The 15,549-nt window shown below is 41.5% G+C and overlaps 1 protein-coding gene across 2 annotated transcripts in view; it reads left to right on the forward strand.

Annotated features, from left to right (window-relative positions):
• Nucleotides 1-15,549, forward strand: part of ankrd11 (ankyrin repeat domain 11) — a 105,582-nt gene that overhangs the window by 81,593 nt on the left and 8,440 nt on the right. For both annotated transcript variants that reach the window (XM_039609772.1, XM_039609777.1), the window contains exons 4-9: nt 1,004-1,136; nt 7,934-8,107; nt 9,165-9,365; nt 9,474-9,616; nt 10,768-10,915; nt 11,043-15,489. In XM_039609772.1, the coding sequence (XP_039465706.1) occupies nt 1,004-1,136; nt 7,934-8,107; nt 9,165-9,365; nt 9,474-9,616; nt 10,768-10,915; nt 11,043-15,489 (5,246 nt within the window). The remainder of the gene's footprint in view (nt 1-1,003; nt 1,137-7,933; nt 8,108-9,164; nt 9,366-9,473; nt 9,617-10,767; nt 10,916-11,042; nt 15,490-15,549) is intronic.

The following is a 15,549-nucleotide window of genomic DNA, read 5'->3' on the forward strand; positions in this document are numbered from 1 at the left end:
TTTGCTCAGTGACAAGCTACTGCTTTCCTCAACATCAGAAATAATTCTGTGTTGAATTCTGTGTATTTTAGTCTGGTAAAAAATGTATATAAATTAATAATGAATAATTGTTAGTAGCTCGCTGAAAGAGATACAAACCCAGCTTCAGTTCCATTCCCAAGCCTGGATAAATGAGACTGCTGCATTAGGAAGGGCACCCGGCGTAAAATCTGTGCCAAATCACACATTCATCAGCTGTGGCGACTGCTTAAGAAAGGGACCAACCTAAAGTAGCTTTAATAATGAATAATTATTTACTGCTACCACACAAGAAACTATTATGAAGATGACATCATAAACAACTTGTAGACATCTTCCACTGTTTGTGGGCTGTGGTTAAAAAAAAAAAAAAAAAAAAGCTATTCTGGATAAATTAGTTTGCATGAGCACCCAAACACAGAACAACCGTTAAGTTAAGCTGGGCAAACACATAAGTATTTACATCTGTTGATAGCAGATACACAGGGGCTTGTGATTGTTTCCAGCAGCTGTAGACCACAGAGCCAAGCAGGCGTCAGCTTAGCCTCCTCTCCCTGTGCCTGGCTCTTTTACTGTGGCCAGGAATCTAGGAAGAAACTCTGGAAAAAATTTTGCTTTGAGAAGCCCTTAATAGTTAGAGTCAGGCCAGTGAATTCAGTGGGAAGGTATAGCCAGAGAAGTTATGAAAGAGGGACATGGCGACTTAAAAAGATGGTGGTAGATGTATAACCTCCAGGGGGAAAAAGCTTTTTATAAACTCAGTTTGCAGTCAGCAAACTTGTGCAGTCTTTTATCAGATGTTATTTCCTGGTGACCATTGAAATTAAAGTTAATTTAATTAATGCTTCAAAATGTGCCTGGGGGTGTTTTCAAGGTGGCAGCTGAGTCAGGAATTGCTTCTAGGACTTTAAAGTAAAGTAGACAAATAAAGTGCACTGCTCTGATGAAGACACTTGCTCACCCCAGTGTTTTGTTGCTTTCACAGGATAAGGTGTTATCAAACAAGACTCCCAAATTGGATCGCAATGATGGGGTCAAAGAGATGAAAGAAAAGGCCTCTAAAAGGAAGCTGCCCTTCACTGCTGGAGCAAATGGAGACCAGAAAGATTCTGACTCAGGTAAGGCTGTATTGCTGTGTGTTTACGCTCATGTTTTTGCATCTCGATCACCTTGTGACTTTGAATAGACTCAACTGGTTCTTATATAGCGCTTTTCTACTCTACTTGAGCACTCAGTGCGGAAATCAAAGAGGACGGAGAGTAGTTAGCAGTGCTGTGTGAACAGGGCTTGACCTATGTGAAATGAAAGTGCTCCCAACTTTGAATTAGCTGGGTGTTTGAGAATCAAGGAGTTTGTACCTACAATCATAGTCTAAAAGGAGAGGAAGACCACACAAAATCATGATCCAATTAAGTGGGGATTTGGGCAACATACAAGCCTGACCAGGCCTGGGTTTGGTAAGGCTCCAGCTGTTTTCTTTTAATTAGGGAGAGAAGGACTAGTCCTCATGCTTGTTTGACTTTGGGCTTTAAGGTTCAGGATTTAGTTTGTTGATAATGGTTCAGCTTAGAGGCTTTGGTAACAGTCTTCATCAGCACTGGGTGAGTTGCTAAATTGGTTCATGTTCAGTGTTTACACTTGGGGAAAAAACCTTTCCTCTCCACACACAAGAGGAACACTACAAGTATGCAACAGATGACTGTTAGGGCATGAGGATGTGTTTAGCAAGATTGGACAAGTATTTTGTAAACACATAATGTTGTATGTGATTACTGCTTAACTTAAGCAAATTATAAATAAATTAAAACGTTTGAGAGGCTGTAATATGTCTTAAATCTCTGGACCATTTGTGTATGTGTGTTCTTCACATCCATTTAAGTTGCAAGATTATTTAATGTTCTTCTTCACAAATGTTTGCTTGTTGTGTATTAATATTTTAATCTCTTCTGCTGAATTCATTTTATTTATCCATTAGTTTTTTTTCTTTATCTTGAGATAAGCTTCACCCTACCTCAATCAGACGAGGTGCGAAATCTAAAGACGGGAACGATAGCTGGAAATTCTTTTAGTATACTAATAGCTTCATGTTGTCTTTCAGCGCCTTGCCTTTCTTTGTCTCTGATCTGAGCTATATTGTGTTAGTTTCTAAGATTTACAAACTGTGCAAGCTTTGAAGATTAGCTGGCTCCTGGCATTGCACACTTTCCAGTCACGTGAGAAGTTTATTAGGTTGCATTGGGTCATAGTGACAGACCTATTTTTGTTAGCGGTAGCTAACCAGGTAGTATATGGGGGCAGTAAAATGTGTTGTTAACCTGGACTTCCACCTGCATGAAAATTGGCATTTTTGCATATGTGTGTTTTGTAGTCTGTGGGCTTTCAATTGACCCTACTGGGACTGTTTTTAACATCTCTGCAAACTTTTACACCTCGGACACGTCACAGCCCCCACCCTTCTAATCTGTGCCTCTCTTCCAATGCTCATTTCCTTTGTGGCTCGCACACTGGTGACGGATAACTATAGCTGTTTAGAGAGCACGATTAATACGTTTTTTAAAATTCGTACAGTATATCCTTCTATTATATTCCATTCAAAATGATATCACCCAGTATGGGTCGTTTTTTTTTTCTTTGTTTATTTTTTTATTCAGACACGGTGTGTCTTATGTGTATCCCATCTCTTCTTTGCTTTTTAAATTATCAGTATTGACCATTACCATTACCTGGCTAATATCATTTGATAATAATAATAATAATGGATTGCATATATATAGCGCTTTTCGAGACCCTCAAAGCGCTTTACAATTCCACTATTCATTCACTCTCACATTCACACACTGGTGGAGGCAAACTACAGTTGTAGCCACAGCTGCCCTGGGGCAGACTGACAAAAGCGAGGCTGCCATATCGCACCATCGGCCCCTCTGGCCATCACCAGTAGGCGGTAGGTGAAGTGTCTTGCCCAAGGACACAACGATAGACAAGACAGACAGAGCTGGGGATCGAACCGGCAACCTTCCGGTTACAAGATGAGCTTCCCAACCCCCTGAACCACAGTTGCCCGATATACTGTGTGATGGCATTCTGTCAGTTAGACCAGTTTTACATGAACTTTCCTCACGGTTCAGCTGCTGTTGAGTGTCTTTTCACTGCAGGCATTTTCAACGTTGTGTAAACACACAGACCTATTTCAAACAATTCGAAATATGACATCATTTGGGGGTGGAGCTCTTGTGGATACACCCACTAAACACAGGGTCTGTCAGTGTGTTTTTGGGGCACAATGCTGCAGCTACACCTACGCCTTTCAGTTGGTCCGCACACATGTCTCTCGTGGATTGCAAATACGATAACTGCATCATCTGCCTGTGCGTGTCTGAAAGAGGGTAATTATTCTGGCCCGTGATAGCATATATGCCACCTAAGTAAACTCTTCACATTTGAACTCTGCACTGTGCCATACTAGTTGGGTTAAGATGTTGTCTGAAGTTGTCCTAGTGTTACTGGGAACGGCTGAAAAATTCCGGTTTTGGTGACAATGCAGCCTGGGTGGATGAGTCGGGTGACGCAATGCTGTCATTCTCACTGTGATTTAAGCTGATAGTTGGGGATTTGCATGACTCCTCAAGTCAACAGTAGAAATAGTTGTTTAAATAAATGAATCCTGTTCAGAATTTTAAGAACAACAAGGGTCTTCAGTTTTGTTTTGACTTTTGTGTGCGCAGCCATCACTACCACAAATGGGGGGGGTAATGGGTAGGCAGGAAAATACCAAATTTCTTCCTGCTGCTGCTCTTTTAACTGGAAAACAATTTGTCTTCTGATGTTTAATATCTTCTTCTGCTGTAAACCTCTGTAGAGTCCACGATGTAACCTACACAAGTGCTTGACGCAGTTGTGTCTGGGCAACGAGTTATAGCCCTTTTCAACTAGTACCTACTCTGCTGGCTTGGCTCCATTAGGTGGTAGTGTCTGGTACCAGGCAGTAAGTCTGGGTTCCAGGCAATCTGAGTTGAGCTGAAAATATGACATGAGAGCGACTCCTTCCAAAAGATTAAAACTGCAATTTTTTTTTTAAACCCAACGAGGGAAATGGCAGCACTAAACCCAACACCATGGTCTCCGAGTCTGGGGGAAAAAAAAGCTGTAGGCAGAGCGGCAGGTATATCATCACCTCGACGCCTTACAGTGTTGTGTTGTGTTGTGTCACATAAGAATGACAACTTTTGGCTGAGTTGCTATAATTACCCCACGCGCATCAGTTACGCGACTTGAGTTGTGTCACGTCAAGCCAAGTAGGTACTAATGAAAAAGGGATATTAGTATCCGCAGCTACTGGCAGATGCAAAAAAGAGCAACTACCAATTTTATTTTATTTTATTTTATTTTTCTGTCTTCCCCCTCCACCTAGTTGCAAGAGATTAACAACCAATGGTTTGACATCATTCAGAGTCAGTAGTAGAAAAACACTCTAGAAAACAAAGTGATCCATTTTGACTGCTGGAGCATTTTTATATGAGTTAAGACTGAATGTATAAATGCAGCTTTGTTAGAAAGTAGAACCATTATGTGTTGGTTTGATTAATGTATATTAACATTCAGAATAAATTACATTTACTTTTTTGTTAAACACTATAGATACGTTATGTATTCCACAGTGAAAAGTATTTTGCGGATGTAAAAAGGGGCAGACTTAATGAACGCAGAAATGTCACTGGCTGGTTGGCATTATCTAAGTCAGCTGTTCTGTTTGTGTCTTTGTAATTTCAGCTCACCTTACTCTGTTCAAACTGGTTATAACACATAGATTATCTTCCCAGAATCACAATGTTTATGAGTAAAAACAAAAGACAGAAGGTACACTCACTGACTGCATCTGATTAACAGACAAACAGAGCATCCTGCACCTCATGATGTTCTTTCTATACATTTCTGACTTTCTCTTGCTCAGTGCGAATCATTGAGAAAACATCCTGTTGGCCACTTCCTGCCTCTTCTCCCTTAGCTTCCTGTTTATGCGACGTTTTGGGTCCTTAAACAGAACATTGCTCCATGCTCCCGTGTTACGGTCAGACCTGGTCAGGCTGGTTGGAGCGGTTCTTCTTGTCATGGTGTCTGTTGGCTAAGTGAAGCAGACAGTCTCTTTGTTTTGGCGTTAGCTCACACTGTCACATTGTCTGCCTACCGTATCAGAATCTGCCCCCATTACATCCCGACATTTGTGTTTGATGTGGTTCCCTCCCTCCTGGCTCAGGTAGGCAGGCCAGTCATAGGGTGATAGTCCCTACCCAGCTTTCCTTCCTTTTTTAGTCTCCTCCTCCCTTATCTTGTTAGTCAAGTTTCAGGCAGTAAGGAGAGTAAGGTTTCAACCCTGTCTTTAAGCTGAGTAATATCATTTTACTAAGCCACATAAAAGCCCTGCAGTTTTGCCTAAATAGACATCCAGCAGACAGACATACTGTGTTTAATTTCTTTAATTCAGTAATCCACGTGTGACATGTTAATTTGATTTGTGTGGTGATAATTTAACACAGTTGCATTTTACCAAGCTTTTTTTTCTTCAAACATTTTGATCCGTATCTTTCCTAAAATTCCCACGATGATTAACCAGACAAAAATGTAGTGAAAGCAAAGTCACATCCCTTCCTTCATGAACTGAAGGAGAATATTTATTATGCTCATATTTCTCACAATATAATTATTGTTGCTTAGCTGGTGTTTCTTTTATAGTTTTCCATTTAACATGGTGATCATACCTCCTGCAACTGCTGTATTTGATTATAATTATGCAGCACAGATTTATAGAAAGTGCTTCTTTTCTATTTAGAGTGGTCACCTAGAGTCTGATCTGTAACGCAGAAGGCCAGTTTTCTGCCGCTGGTGATGAAGCTTGTATTAGAGACTTTGGTCTTGTATGTTTAGCAGCAGTTCTCTTTAAGTGCAGCTGGGTAATAACTGTCTTCCTGCTTCTCAGTCTTATAAACATAGCTTGGAAAAGCTAGCTTAGCTCTTTCTCTGTTCTGCTGCTGAAAAAAACATGTTTGGGCTGTTTCTGTGGTCCCTGCTGTTAAAGGCTTAGCAGAAGGAATGTGTCTAAATGGCAAATGCTTTGGGGGACGTGAGACTGTATCAAAGAGGGGTGGAGGGTACATTAGCTGTAAGTATTCGCAGATGTTAGTGAAAGTTCATCAGCCCTGTACTTGCGAGTGGAAAAATATTTTCCTGGAAAGTCTTTAGACACCGGAAGGCTGCGCTGCCATGCTTCCTTCTTGCCTTATTTACTTGTGTTTGTGGCCTGCAGTGCTTCCAGTCTGGGAGTGAGAGAAGTCGCTCAGAAATCGGACTCAGACACATCTACTGGTCCACAGCGTCTTTGTACATGCACGTCTGAATTTGCTCCTTCCTCCCTGTGACCAGAGGCCTGTATTGTTGCTTGCATTATAACTGTGAGGTTTGATCCCCCTTGGTAATGAAGTGCTGCAGTCATGTGTAGCTTTACCCTCTGTATGGGTCATCAGATGGTATGTTGCCACTGAAAATAATTGCTGGGTGTGTCTTTGTGGAGCAGCTGCTTTTGTCCAGTAGCACTGTGTCTCCAGTAATCCTGGCAGGCAGGCAGGCATGTGGTGACCTTGGCAAGGCCATGTTGAATTGAAATGTACACCAGCTATGTCGTAATAACTATGGTTGTGCCAAGTCACACCCTCTTTCCTTTTTTCCTCCATTCTGGCTGATTGGCTTGGAGACAGACAGACATAAACACACTGCCTGTTGGCCCCTCCCTTCTTTAAGGGCAGCTGGGTAATAACACAAAAGTCGCCCACTGGTGCCAACAAACCTCTCACACATACAGCTGCATATACAGAATGCAGTAAGCGAGCAAGTCTTTATTTTCTTTTTGTTTTTGTTTCACAGAGGCCTGTTTAGGTAGTAGGCATGGAAAGTAGCAAAGGGTTTGCTATGGAAATTCAAAAAGAGGATAAAATGTGTGAAATAAATAGGGAGAAACCCATTGATTATTGATAACATGGATACTTTTTGGTTTTGTCTTTTGGTTTGACAAAGCAAGCAGATTAAGAGCACTGCTTGTGAAGTGCTTTTGTTGTTGTTGTTGTTGCTCATTTGGTGACTGAAAGATTGCCCCTAGTATATAGAAATGCCTCCCTGTAGGAAGAATAAAGTACTTTCTATCTCTCTGTAAATCTCTGTTCACACGTAGCAGTGCAGCCCTGAACTTTCCTCAGAATTACCTGGCAGCCAGTCTTGACCAGTCTAGTGCTTGTGAGAATAGATCAGGTTTTTTTTTTTTTAATGAATGAATTCAATGGGAGTGTGTGGGCGTCATGTGTGCCGCCTCCTGCTTTCTGTACACAGGTGCCAGTCCTTGCCAAAACTAAGCAGGGTATTTCCATTTTGACCATGTCACAAAGGACAACTTCAGATAATGCCCAGATCTGATTCCCTCAGTCAGATTATGTTGACATTGTCTGGATTTCATATATGAAAGCAGCTGTTCTCACATATACATGACACTTACTTGATTGGTGCCAACAGTAAAGAAGCTGTTTGGACTCGGTGCTCTATCTACAGTATTCTATACTTTATCTGGAAACTCATAAAACACCTTTGGAGATGTGTTATAGTGAATGTTTACTAGTTATTTATTGATTTATGAACTCTAATAATCTGTCTTTTAGAAACATTTGAAAGTGGTGTTAGTGCTGCTGTTCTTTTAAAAATTGCCAATTCATAACAGCTAATGTCTTCTACAGTTGTAGCACTAATAACGCTCCCATTACTCTCCCTGTCCACGTGGATCAGTAGATTAGATTTGTGTGTGTCTGTGTATGAATGAACATGCAGCTTTTTGCACATGCAGCAATATTAATCTTGCTCCTCTCCTCTCTTGTTACAGAGAAACCAGGTCCAGAGCGGAAACGCATTAAAAAAGAGCCCACCAACACCCGGAAGGCAAGCTTGCCGTTTGGAATGGGGATGCCAGGGATCCGGGCCGGGTACCCCCTCTCCGAGCGGCAGCAGGTGGCCTTGCTCATGCAAATGACAGCTGAGGAGTCCGTCAACAGTCCAGGTGCGTGTTTATCATTTAGGCCACGTCTTCTGTGGACAGACAGCCTACAATGAAAAAAAGGATCGGAGGGAGCTTTATATGTAGACTGCATGCATGGCAGACCAGTGAAGGTGGGCTGTAGGCTGGGGCTGATTGTTTTTGTGCATTTTCTGGTTTGAGCGTGTTGCCAGTGTGCCTTTCTTTTCTTTACCTTTTTTTTTTTTTTTTTTTTTAAACCACATCTCAATCATAATGTCCCTCTAGACAGAACCGCTATGTTAAAATTATTTCACATTTTAGCTGGAATCTAAACCTCTGATGTCAGTGTCAGTGATAGGTGTTTTGTTTTAGCTGCTTTAATGCTTGCATATTCGTGCCGCCACAGTAGTGGAGTTATTTTTATAAAATTCCGTACATAAGGAAATGAAACCAGCTTTTCTGTTTGTACTGCGTCTGGAGCTGATGGCGTAATCTCACTATTTGGGCTAAATGACAACAGAGAAAGTGTTTAGTTATCCTTTCTGGTGTTAGATGATTATTCTTCTTATTATAAATTTACTACCTTCCCATTTTTGCAAAAATTGTACTTTATTTTTGATCGACAGTAATTTAGCTGGAAGTTTTTCAGACTTGTGAAATATAACTATTGTTACAAGTTTGTACTTTCCCCCCTTATAGTTGACATTTGAGACTGAATTAGTTTGATCCTACCTTATAACTGCTTTTATTTGTATGTTAATTTCTTCTTTGCCTGCCTGTGGGCATGGACGTAGATTAAGCGAGTGTGTTTCAAATATCATTTGGGACAATAGCTGTACAAACTCAATAATGTAAATGTGATTAAGGATTGGGTTTAATCTTGTAAATGTGATGAAATAAGCTCAAGTAAAGTAGGTTCTGCAATTGTGCTGTTTATTGCTAGAGTTTGATTGCCCCCTTCTGGCTGTAAGCAGTTTTAGCACCTTGTTGTTCATAGTAGAAGTAGTAAACAAAACAAAAACAATTAGAGTAAATTCTCCCAAAAGCGTGTGACTGACTGTTGCAGCGCTGAAGTGAAATATGCATGTCTTACCTACAGATACAACACCAAAGCATCAGTCACAGTCCAGTATGGGTCAGAAGGGAACGCCAAACTCTGCATCTAAAACCAAAGACAAAGTGAATAAACGGAATGAGAGAGGAGAGACTCGACTGCACAGAGCAGCAATCCGTGGAGAGGTACGCCGCATCAAGGAGCTCATCAGCGAGGGAGCTGATGTGAATGTAAAAGACTTTGCAGGTAAGGGCATCTTTGTTTTATGCTTGCCTTTGCTTTGTGTGTGCAGCAGTGTAATATTAATTCATTTGGAGTTTACACTTCTCTGACTATAATTCTTCTTGTGTTCAGGCTGGACTGCATTGCATGAAGCATGCAACAGGGGGTATTATGATGTGGCGAAACAGCTGCTGGCAGCCGGAGCAGAGGTCAACACCAAGGGGCTGGATGATGACACCCCTCTACATGATGCATCGAACAATGGACATTTCAAGGTAAAAACAAATCCACCAAAGGTGTCTTGTGTCAGTGTTGCTAACAGTAAAGAACAAAATAGGTTTTCAGGCTTCAGAAGGCTGATTATCGCAAGTCTCTCAAAATGAAAATGTTAATGATCAGTGGCCCATTTGTGATCCATCAAAACAAGTTTTCAGATTAAAACCAGAAGTTTTAAAAATGAGAAGATGGCTACAGAGTGAGTTTAGATGTGGTTTTGTTTAAATACTATGTTAAATTGTACCACTAGTCATTTTTTTTCTTGAACTGTCCTCAAATTTACTATCCTTTCAACACCATCATGGCAAAAATGTACACGCACCAGTGGAATACAGTAAAAATGTCAAATCTCACTACTTTTCTTCAAAATCAAATGCTGGCATTATAGAGTGCATGGTTTTATACTGTAATGGCATTGAAATTAGATGTTGATGTTGTTTTAATGGAAGTCAATAAGACATTTTTGGCCACAAAGGTGTCCACAGGGAGCATCTGGAAGTAATGGTGTAATCAAATTTATAATCAAATTAATTTTGCTGCTGATCTTTGACATATCCGACTCTAATCACCACCAGTGGCAATAAAGTGTTGTTCCTGCCTGTCTGCAGCAGTACTGTGTGAGGTTAAGATGGCACTGTTGGTATCAATGCTGTCGCAAATTGATCCAATTAAACATTTAGTATTGATTAGTATCTGAGAAACTTTTTTTGACAACCCTCCTGAGAAAACATCTTTTGAAGACCATCCCTTACTTTGTGCTGTTTTGCAGACGTTAGAATTTGTCTCAGTCCGATTCTCCTGGCCTTCTGCTTTCATGTGTGAAAGCAGTTTCAGACCCATCATACTTTCTCACCTCTGCACGGCTTTTGGCATTTTACTAAAATTGGCTGCAGAGACGCCACATCACCCAGTCTGCTGTCAGTAAAGTCTGGAGGTCTTGGTGTGGAAAAGTTCTGTCCATCCAGTTTAAAAAAGGAAAAAAAATCCAGCTCTAGCTTCGTCGGTCATTCTTGTGGATATAACCAAATAATAACTTTAAAGTGGAAGATTAATTTTGTACTCTTTGTCCTATTAAGCTTTGAACCACTTGAGAAGTTGCTGATATTACCTTTTAAATTGCAAAAAATCATTTCATTTTTATCCTTTTCAGGTGGTTAAGCTACTTTTACGGTATGGAGGGGACCCGCGTCAAAGCAACAGGAGAGGGGAAACCCCACTGAAGGTTGCCAATTCTCCAACTATGCTCAATCTGTTGCTGGGGAAAGGCACTTACACCTCAAGTGAAGAAAGTTCATCAGGTATGCGATTTTCAATCTTAAATCTTTGAGTCACCTAATTGCACGACTGTTACAAAAGTTATTCAAGTACATGAGGCTATAAGTAGTAAATTAATTGTGTCCTCTTTGTGCTCTTTATGTGCTACAGAATCTTCAGAGGAGGAAGACGCCCCCTCGTTTGCCCCGTCCAGCTCTGTTGATGGCAATAACACAGACTCAGATGTTGAGAAGGGCCCGAAGTTAAAAGGGAAAACCGCAGACCCTCCTAAATCTGCCGTCACACCTGTCAAAGATGAATACGAATTTGATGAGGACGACGAGGAGGAACGCGTCCCTCCCGTAGATGATAAACACCTCTTGAAAAAAGACTTCCGCAAGGACTCAGTAAGCAAGACCAACAGCTTCATCTCTATACCCAAGATGGAGGTTAAAACCTATTCCAAAAGCAACTCGCTCACACCAAAGAAAACTGGCAGGCGGATCATCTCTGACAGTAACAGTTCAGACGAGGATGATAGGACGTTGTGTTTCACGCCAGCGCCTACGCCACGGCAACAAGCCCAGCAAACAAATACTAAGACTAGAGACTCTGGCAACATGAGCTCTAAACAACAAAAAGACAAGAATAAAGTCAAAAAGAAGCGAAAGAAGGAGAGTAAAAATAGTGTCAGTAAAGAAGTCCGGTTTGGTAAAGTCAACGACAAATTCTGTACGTCTGACTCCGATTGCGCGGATTTGGAGAGTGAGGATGATAAGGGCTCAAATAGCATAAAAGACTCTTCTGCAGCAAACCTGAAAGACTCTCCAGGCTTTAATGCTTCCTCCTCCTCCTCCCATGGAAACTTGAACTCTCAGAAACAGACGCCGTCTTTAGCAGAACAGCATCCAAAGCAGTGGAGGACAGATAACTGGAAGACCGTGTCGTCTCCCACGTGGTCAGACGTCAGTTCTCTCTCAGATTCGGTCAGAACTAGACTGTCCAGTGAGTCTGACTACTCCTCTGCAGATTCCAGCGTGGAGTCGATAAAACAAGTAAAGAGGAAAGCGCAGGAAAACAAAAAGAAGAATAACAACGTGCACAGTAACACTGTGGAAAAGAAAAACTCAGAGCTCTACAAAAATACAGAGAGCACTGTCTCCAAAACTGACCTGGATGGCAAAGTGGTGAAAAAGCATAAAGTGAAGCACAAGCACAAAAATAAGGAGAAGGACAAAGCTCCTAGTCTAGTGCTTAATCAAGATATGAATGAGAAATTTGTTAAGAGCTATTCTTTTGATTTTGATGATTCGAGGCAAAAGTCCCTAATTGTTGAGTCAGAATCACTAGCTGAGAGCAAAGTCAAATTATCCAAACACGAAAAAGACCATTCGAAAAAGGAGGACAGGTTTTCGAAAACAAAGTCTGAGGATAAGGATTGGTCCTCGGGAAAAGACCTGCACAGAACAACAAAAGAGGAGAAAAACAAGAAAACAAAGGACTCCACCAAGGACAAGTTAAATAAGGAGGAGAGGGAAAAGTCTATAAAATCTGACAAGGAGAGAAACGTCAAAGAGAAGGAGAAACCCAAGGAAGATAAACAAAAAGCTCACAAAGAGGAGAAAAAGAAAAAGTCTAAGGAGAAGTCCTCCTCAAAGACAGACAGGAAAAGTGAGCAGAAAGAGGAAAAACATCTGAAGGCGGACAAGGACAAAAATGCCAAGGAGGATAAGGAGAAGTGTAAAAAAGACAAAGTACAGAAAGAGGAGTCTGAGTACGAAAGCTATGACGTTAATCGTTTCCTCAACTTGGAGGACACAAAACTCAGTGCCTCCGATGACCATCATGACAGATGGGGCTCTGAGATGTCCTCTGACTCCTCCCTCTATGGCGATGACAGCTGGGACGCTCCTGTCAAAGAGTACAAGGACTACAAAGCCAATAATTCTGTTAAACTTATTGTTGAGACTGTTAAGGAGGAGACAAGGAGGAAAGAAAACAAAGTCAAGGACAAGAAATCAGACCACAATGAGAAAAGATCAGAAAAGGAGGCTACTTCTAAGAAAAAAGACAAGGACCCTTCGGAAAAGATAAACGAAAAGAAGAAAGACTGGTCAGAAAAACAAAAATTAAACTCCAGCCACTCAGTTGAGAAAGAGAAGAAGAGGAAAGAGTCCACGGAGGCAGCCAAGGACAAAAAAGACAAGGATTCTCTGGACAGCAGTCGAGACCGTAAAGACTCTTATGAGTTCGTGAAAGAAAGAAAGGATATCAAAATCAAGCAGGAATCGATAAGAGATGAATATGGCAATGATACTTTCTTCAAAGACATTGATCCTGTCAGTAAATCGTGTGATATCAGAGAAAGGAACCACTCTGGGAAGGAGAAAGAAAAGAAGGGTGAGGGAATGGAGAAACGAGAAAAGACAAAAGCTGACAAGCACAAAGAGAAAACAAAAGACAGAGGAGCTGATCAGGAGAAGGACAAGAGTGATAAAAGCTTCACAGAAAAAACTGTCAAGGATAAAGATGCTGACCGGAGTACCAAAGACAAGAAGGAGGGAGCCAAAGACAAACATAAAGACTCTCATGGTAAAGACAAAGATCGAAAGATGTCTTCAGAACAGACAAAGGAAAAGAAAGAGAAGGCCTCTCAAGACAAACATATAGATCGGGAGAAAGATTTCTTGGAGGTAAAGAAAGAGGAAAGAAAAACTGAGAAGATCCGGGAGAAAACGTGGTACAAAATAGCCGACATATTCACTGATGAAAGCGATGATGACAACGACAGCTACAACGGTGGGGTACTGGTGTCTGATTCCGTCAGAAAAGATTCAACACCCGATCAAGATGAGCTGGATCACTTCCCTTCAGAAAAAAGAAAATCTTCTGCGGATAGTAAACATAACACAGAAAAGGCAAAAGACAAAGAGCACAAAGATAAGAAGAAGGATAAGGCCACATTTGACACAGGTAAAGAGAGGAAAGGCTCCCAGGAGAAACATGGCAAGGACAGGAAAGACCCGGTAGATACAAAACATAAGGAGAGGAAAGACAGGATGTCAGTGGACTCAAACCAAGAGAAGAAAAACAAGCAGAAGCTGCTGGACAAAAGGGACACGAGCGAGGAAAAAACAAAGAGCAAATATAAAGACAAGCAGGACCATTCCAAGGAAAGAAAGCCCTCGAAAGGAAGCGGGGAGAATGAGAAGTCCCTCTTAGAAAAACTGGAGGAGGAGGCTATGAATGACTACAAGGATGACTCCAATGACAAGAACAGTGAAATCTCCTCCGACAGTTTCACCGACAGAGGTCACGATCCGGTCCTCATCAGTTACTATGACTCAATCAGCCTGCCTGATATGGCAGAGGACAGAAGAGACTCCCTCTCCATATCTACGCCACAAGACAAGTTCAGAGAGAAAGAGAGGCATCGGCACTCCTCTTCGTCCTCATCCAAGAAAAGCCATGACAAGGAGAAGGAAAAGACGAAAAAAGACAAAGGAGACAAACGTGACAAAACAGAAGAAATCAGAGAGTCCTACGGCCGCAGAGAGAGCCTGCCTTTTGAGAAAGAGCCTATGCCTCTAGAGGCAGACCCTTACACATTCCCATACGGAGGTAAGGGAGACGGAGAGGACGACTTCGATAAGACATTAGAATTTGAGAAGGAGATGTCCAAAAAGGACAAAGACAAAGGAACTGGTGTCATAAGTGACAGAATGAAAGACAAAAAGAAAAAGGAGAAGCATAAGGAAAAAATTAAGGAAGAGAAGAATAAATATATTGATGGGTTTGGGTCATTTAAACACTCCAAAGATGATGCAAAGTCAGGGTTGAAAGACAGCCCACAGGTCACTGTCTTGAAGGACCGGTCAAAGGAAGACAGTCCTAAATTTGATATGAAAAAAGACAGAAATCGGGATACGCTAGACAAAGACAACAGACTGGACCACAATAAATCTAAGGCTAAGGATGAAAATGAAAAGCTGTCTCAGCCCAAAGACAATGCAAGGAAAGATAATCGACCACGTGAAAAACTGTTGGTTGATGGGGATTCTCAGATGACAAGTTTTGGTCAGATGTTGAGCCAGAAAGACCAGGAGAATGAAGAGCGTCTCAAGAAATACAGAGAAAAAATGAAGCAGATGGAGAAGCTTAGACCCAAGTCTGGCGACCCGAAACTAAAAGACAAAACCAAGTCTACAGAGGAAATACGGAAAAGCCGCAGTGAGCTATCATCTAAGAAATCTAACAGCCTTGAGTCTGGTCTTAAAGAGAAGAAGCTGAAGGATGTTGGTCTCCCGGCCCAAATGATGTCTCCAGGCAGAAAGTTCCAGCCTACTGATAATCAGAACTCAAAAGATTGGCTCCCTGGCCACCAAATCAAAGACAACCTCCCTGCTTCTCCCAGGCCAGATCAAAACAGGCCAACTGGTGTTCCCACACCTACACCTGTCATGTCATGCCCCAGCTTCGAGGACGTAATGCAAACTCCACGTACACCATCTTGTAGTGCAGAGGATTACCCTGACATTATGCTGGATCCGCTGGACTGTCAGAACTCGTCAGCAATGACTATGTCGATGAATGCCTGCTCCCCATCCTTCTTTGAAAGGTATTTTAATACTCAGACACACTGCATGTTACTAATGTAATAGTTTGTTTTGAACTGAGG

Source organism: Oreochromis aureus, linkage group 1 (assembly GCF_013358895.1).
Source record: "Oreochromis aureus strain Israel breed Guangdong linkage group 1, ZZ_aureus, whole genome shotgun sequence".
Lineage (NCBI taxonomy): Eukaryota > Metazoa > Chordata > Actinopteri > Cichliformes > Cichlidae > Oreochromis > Oreochromis aureus.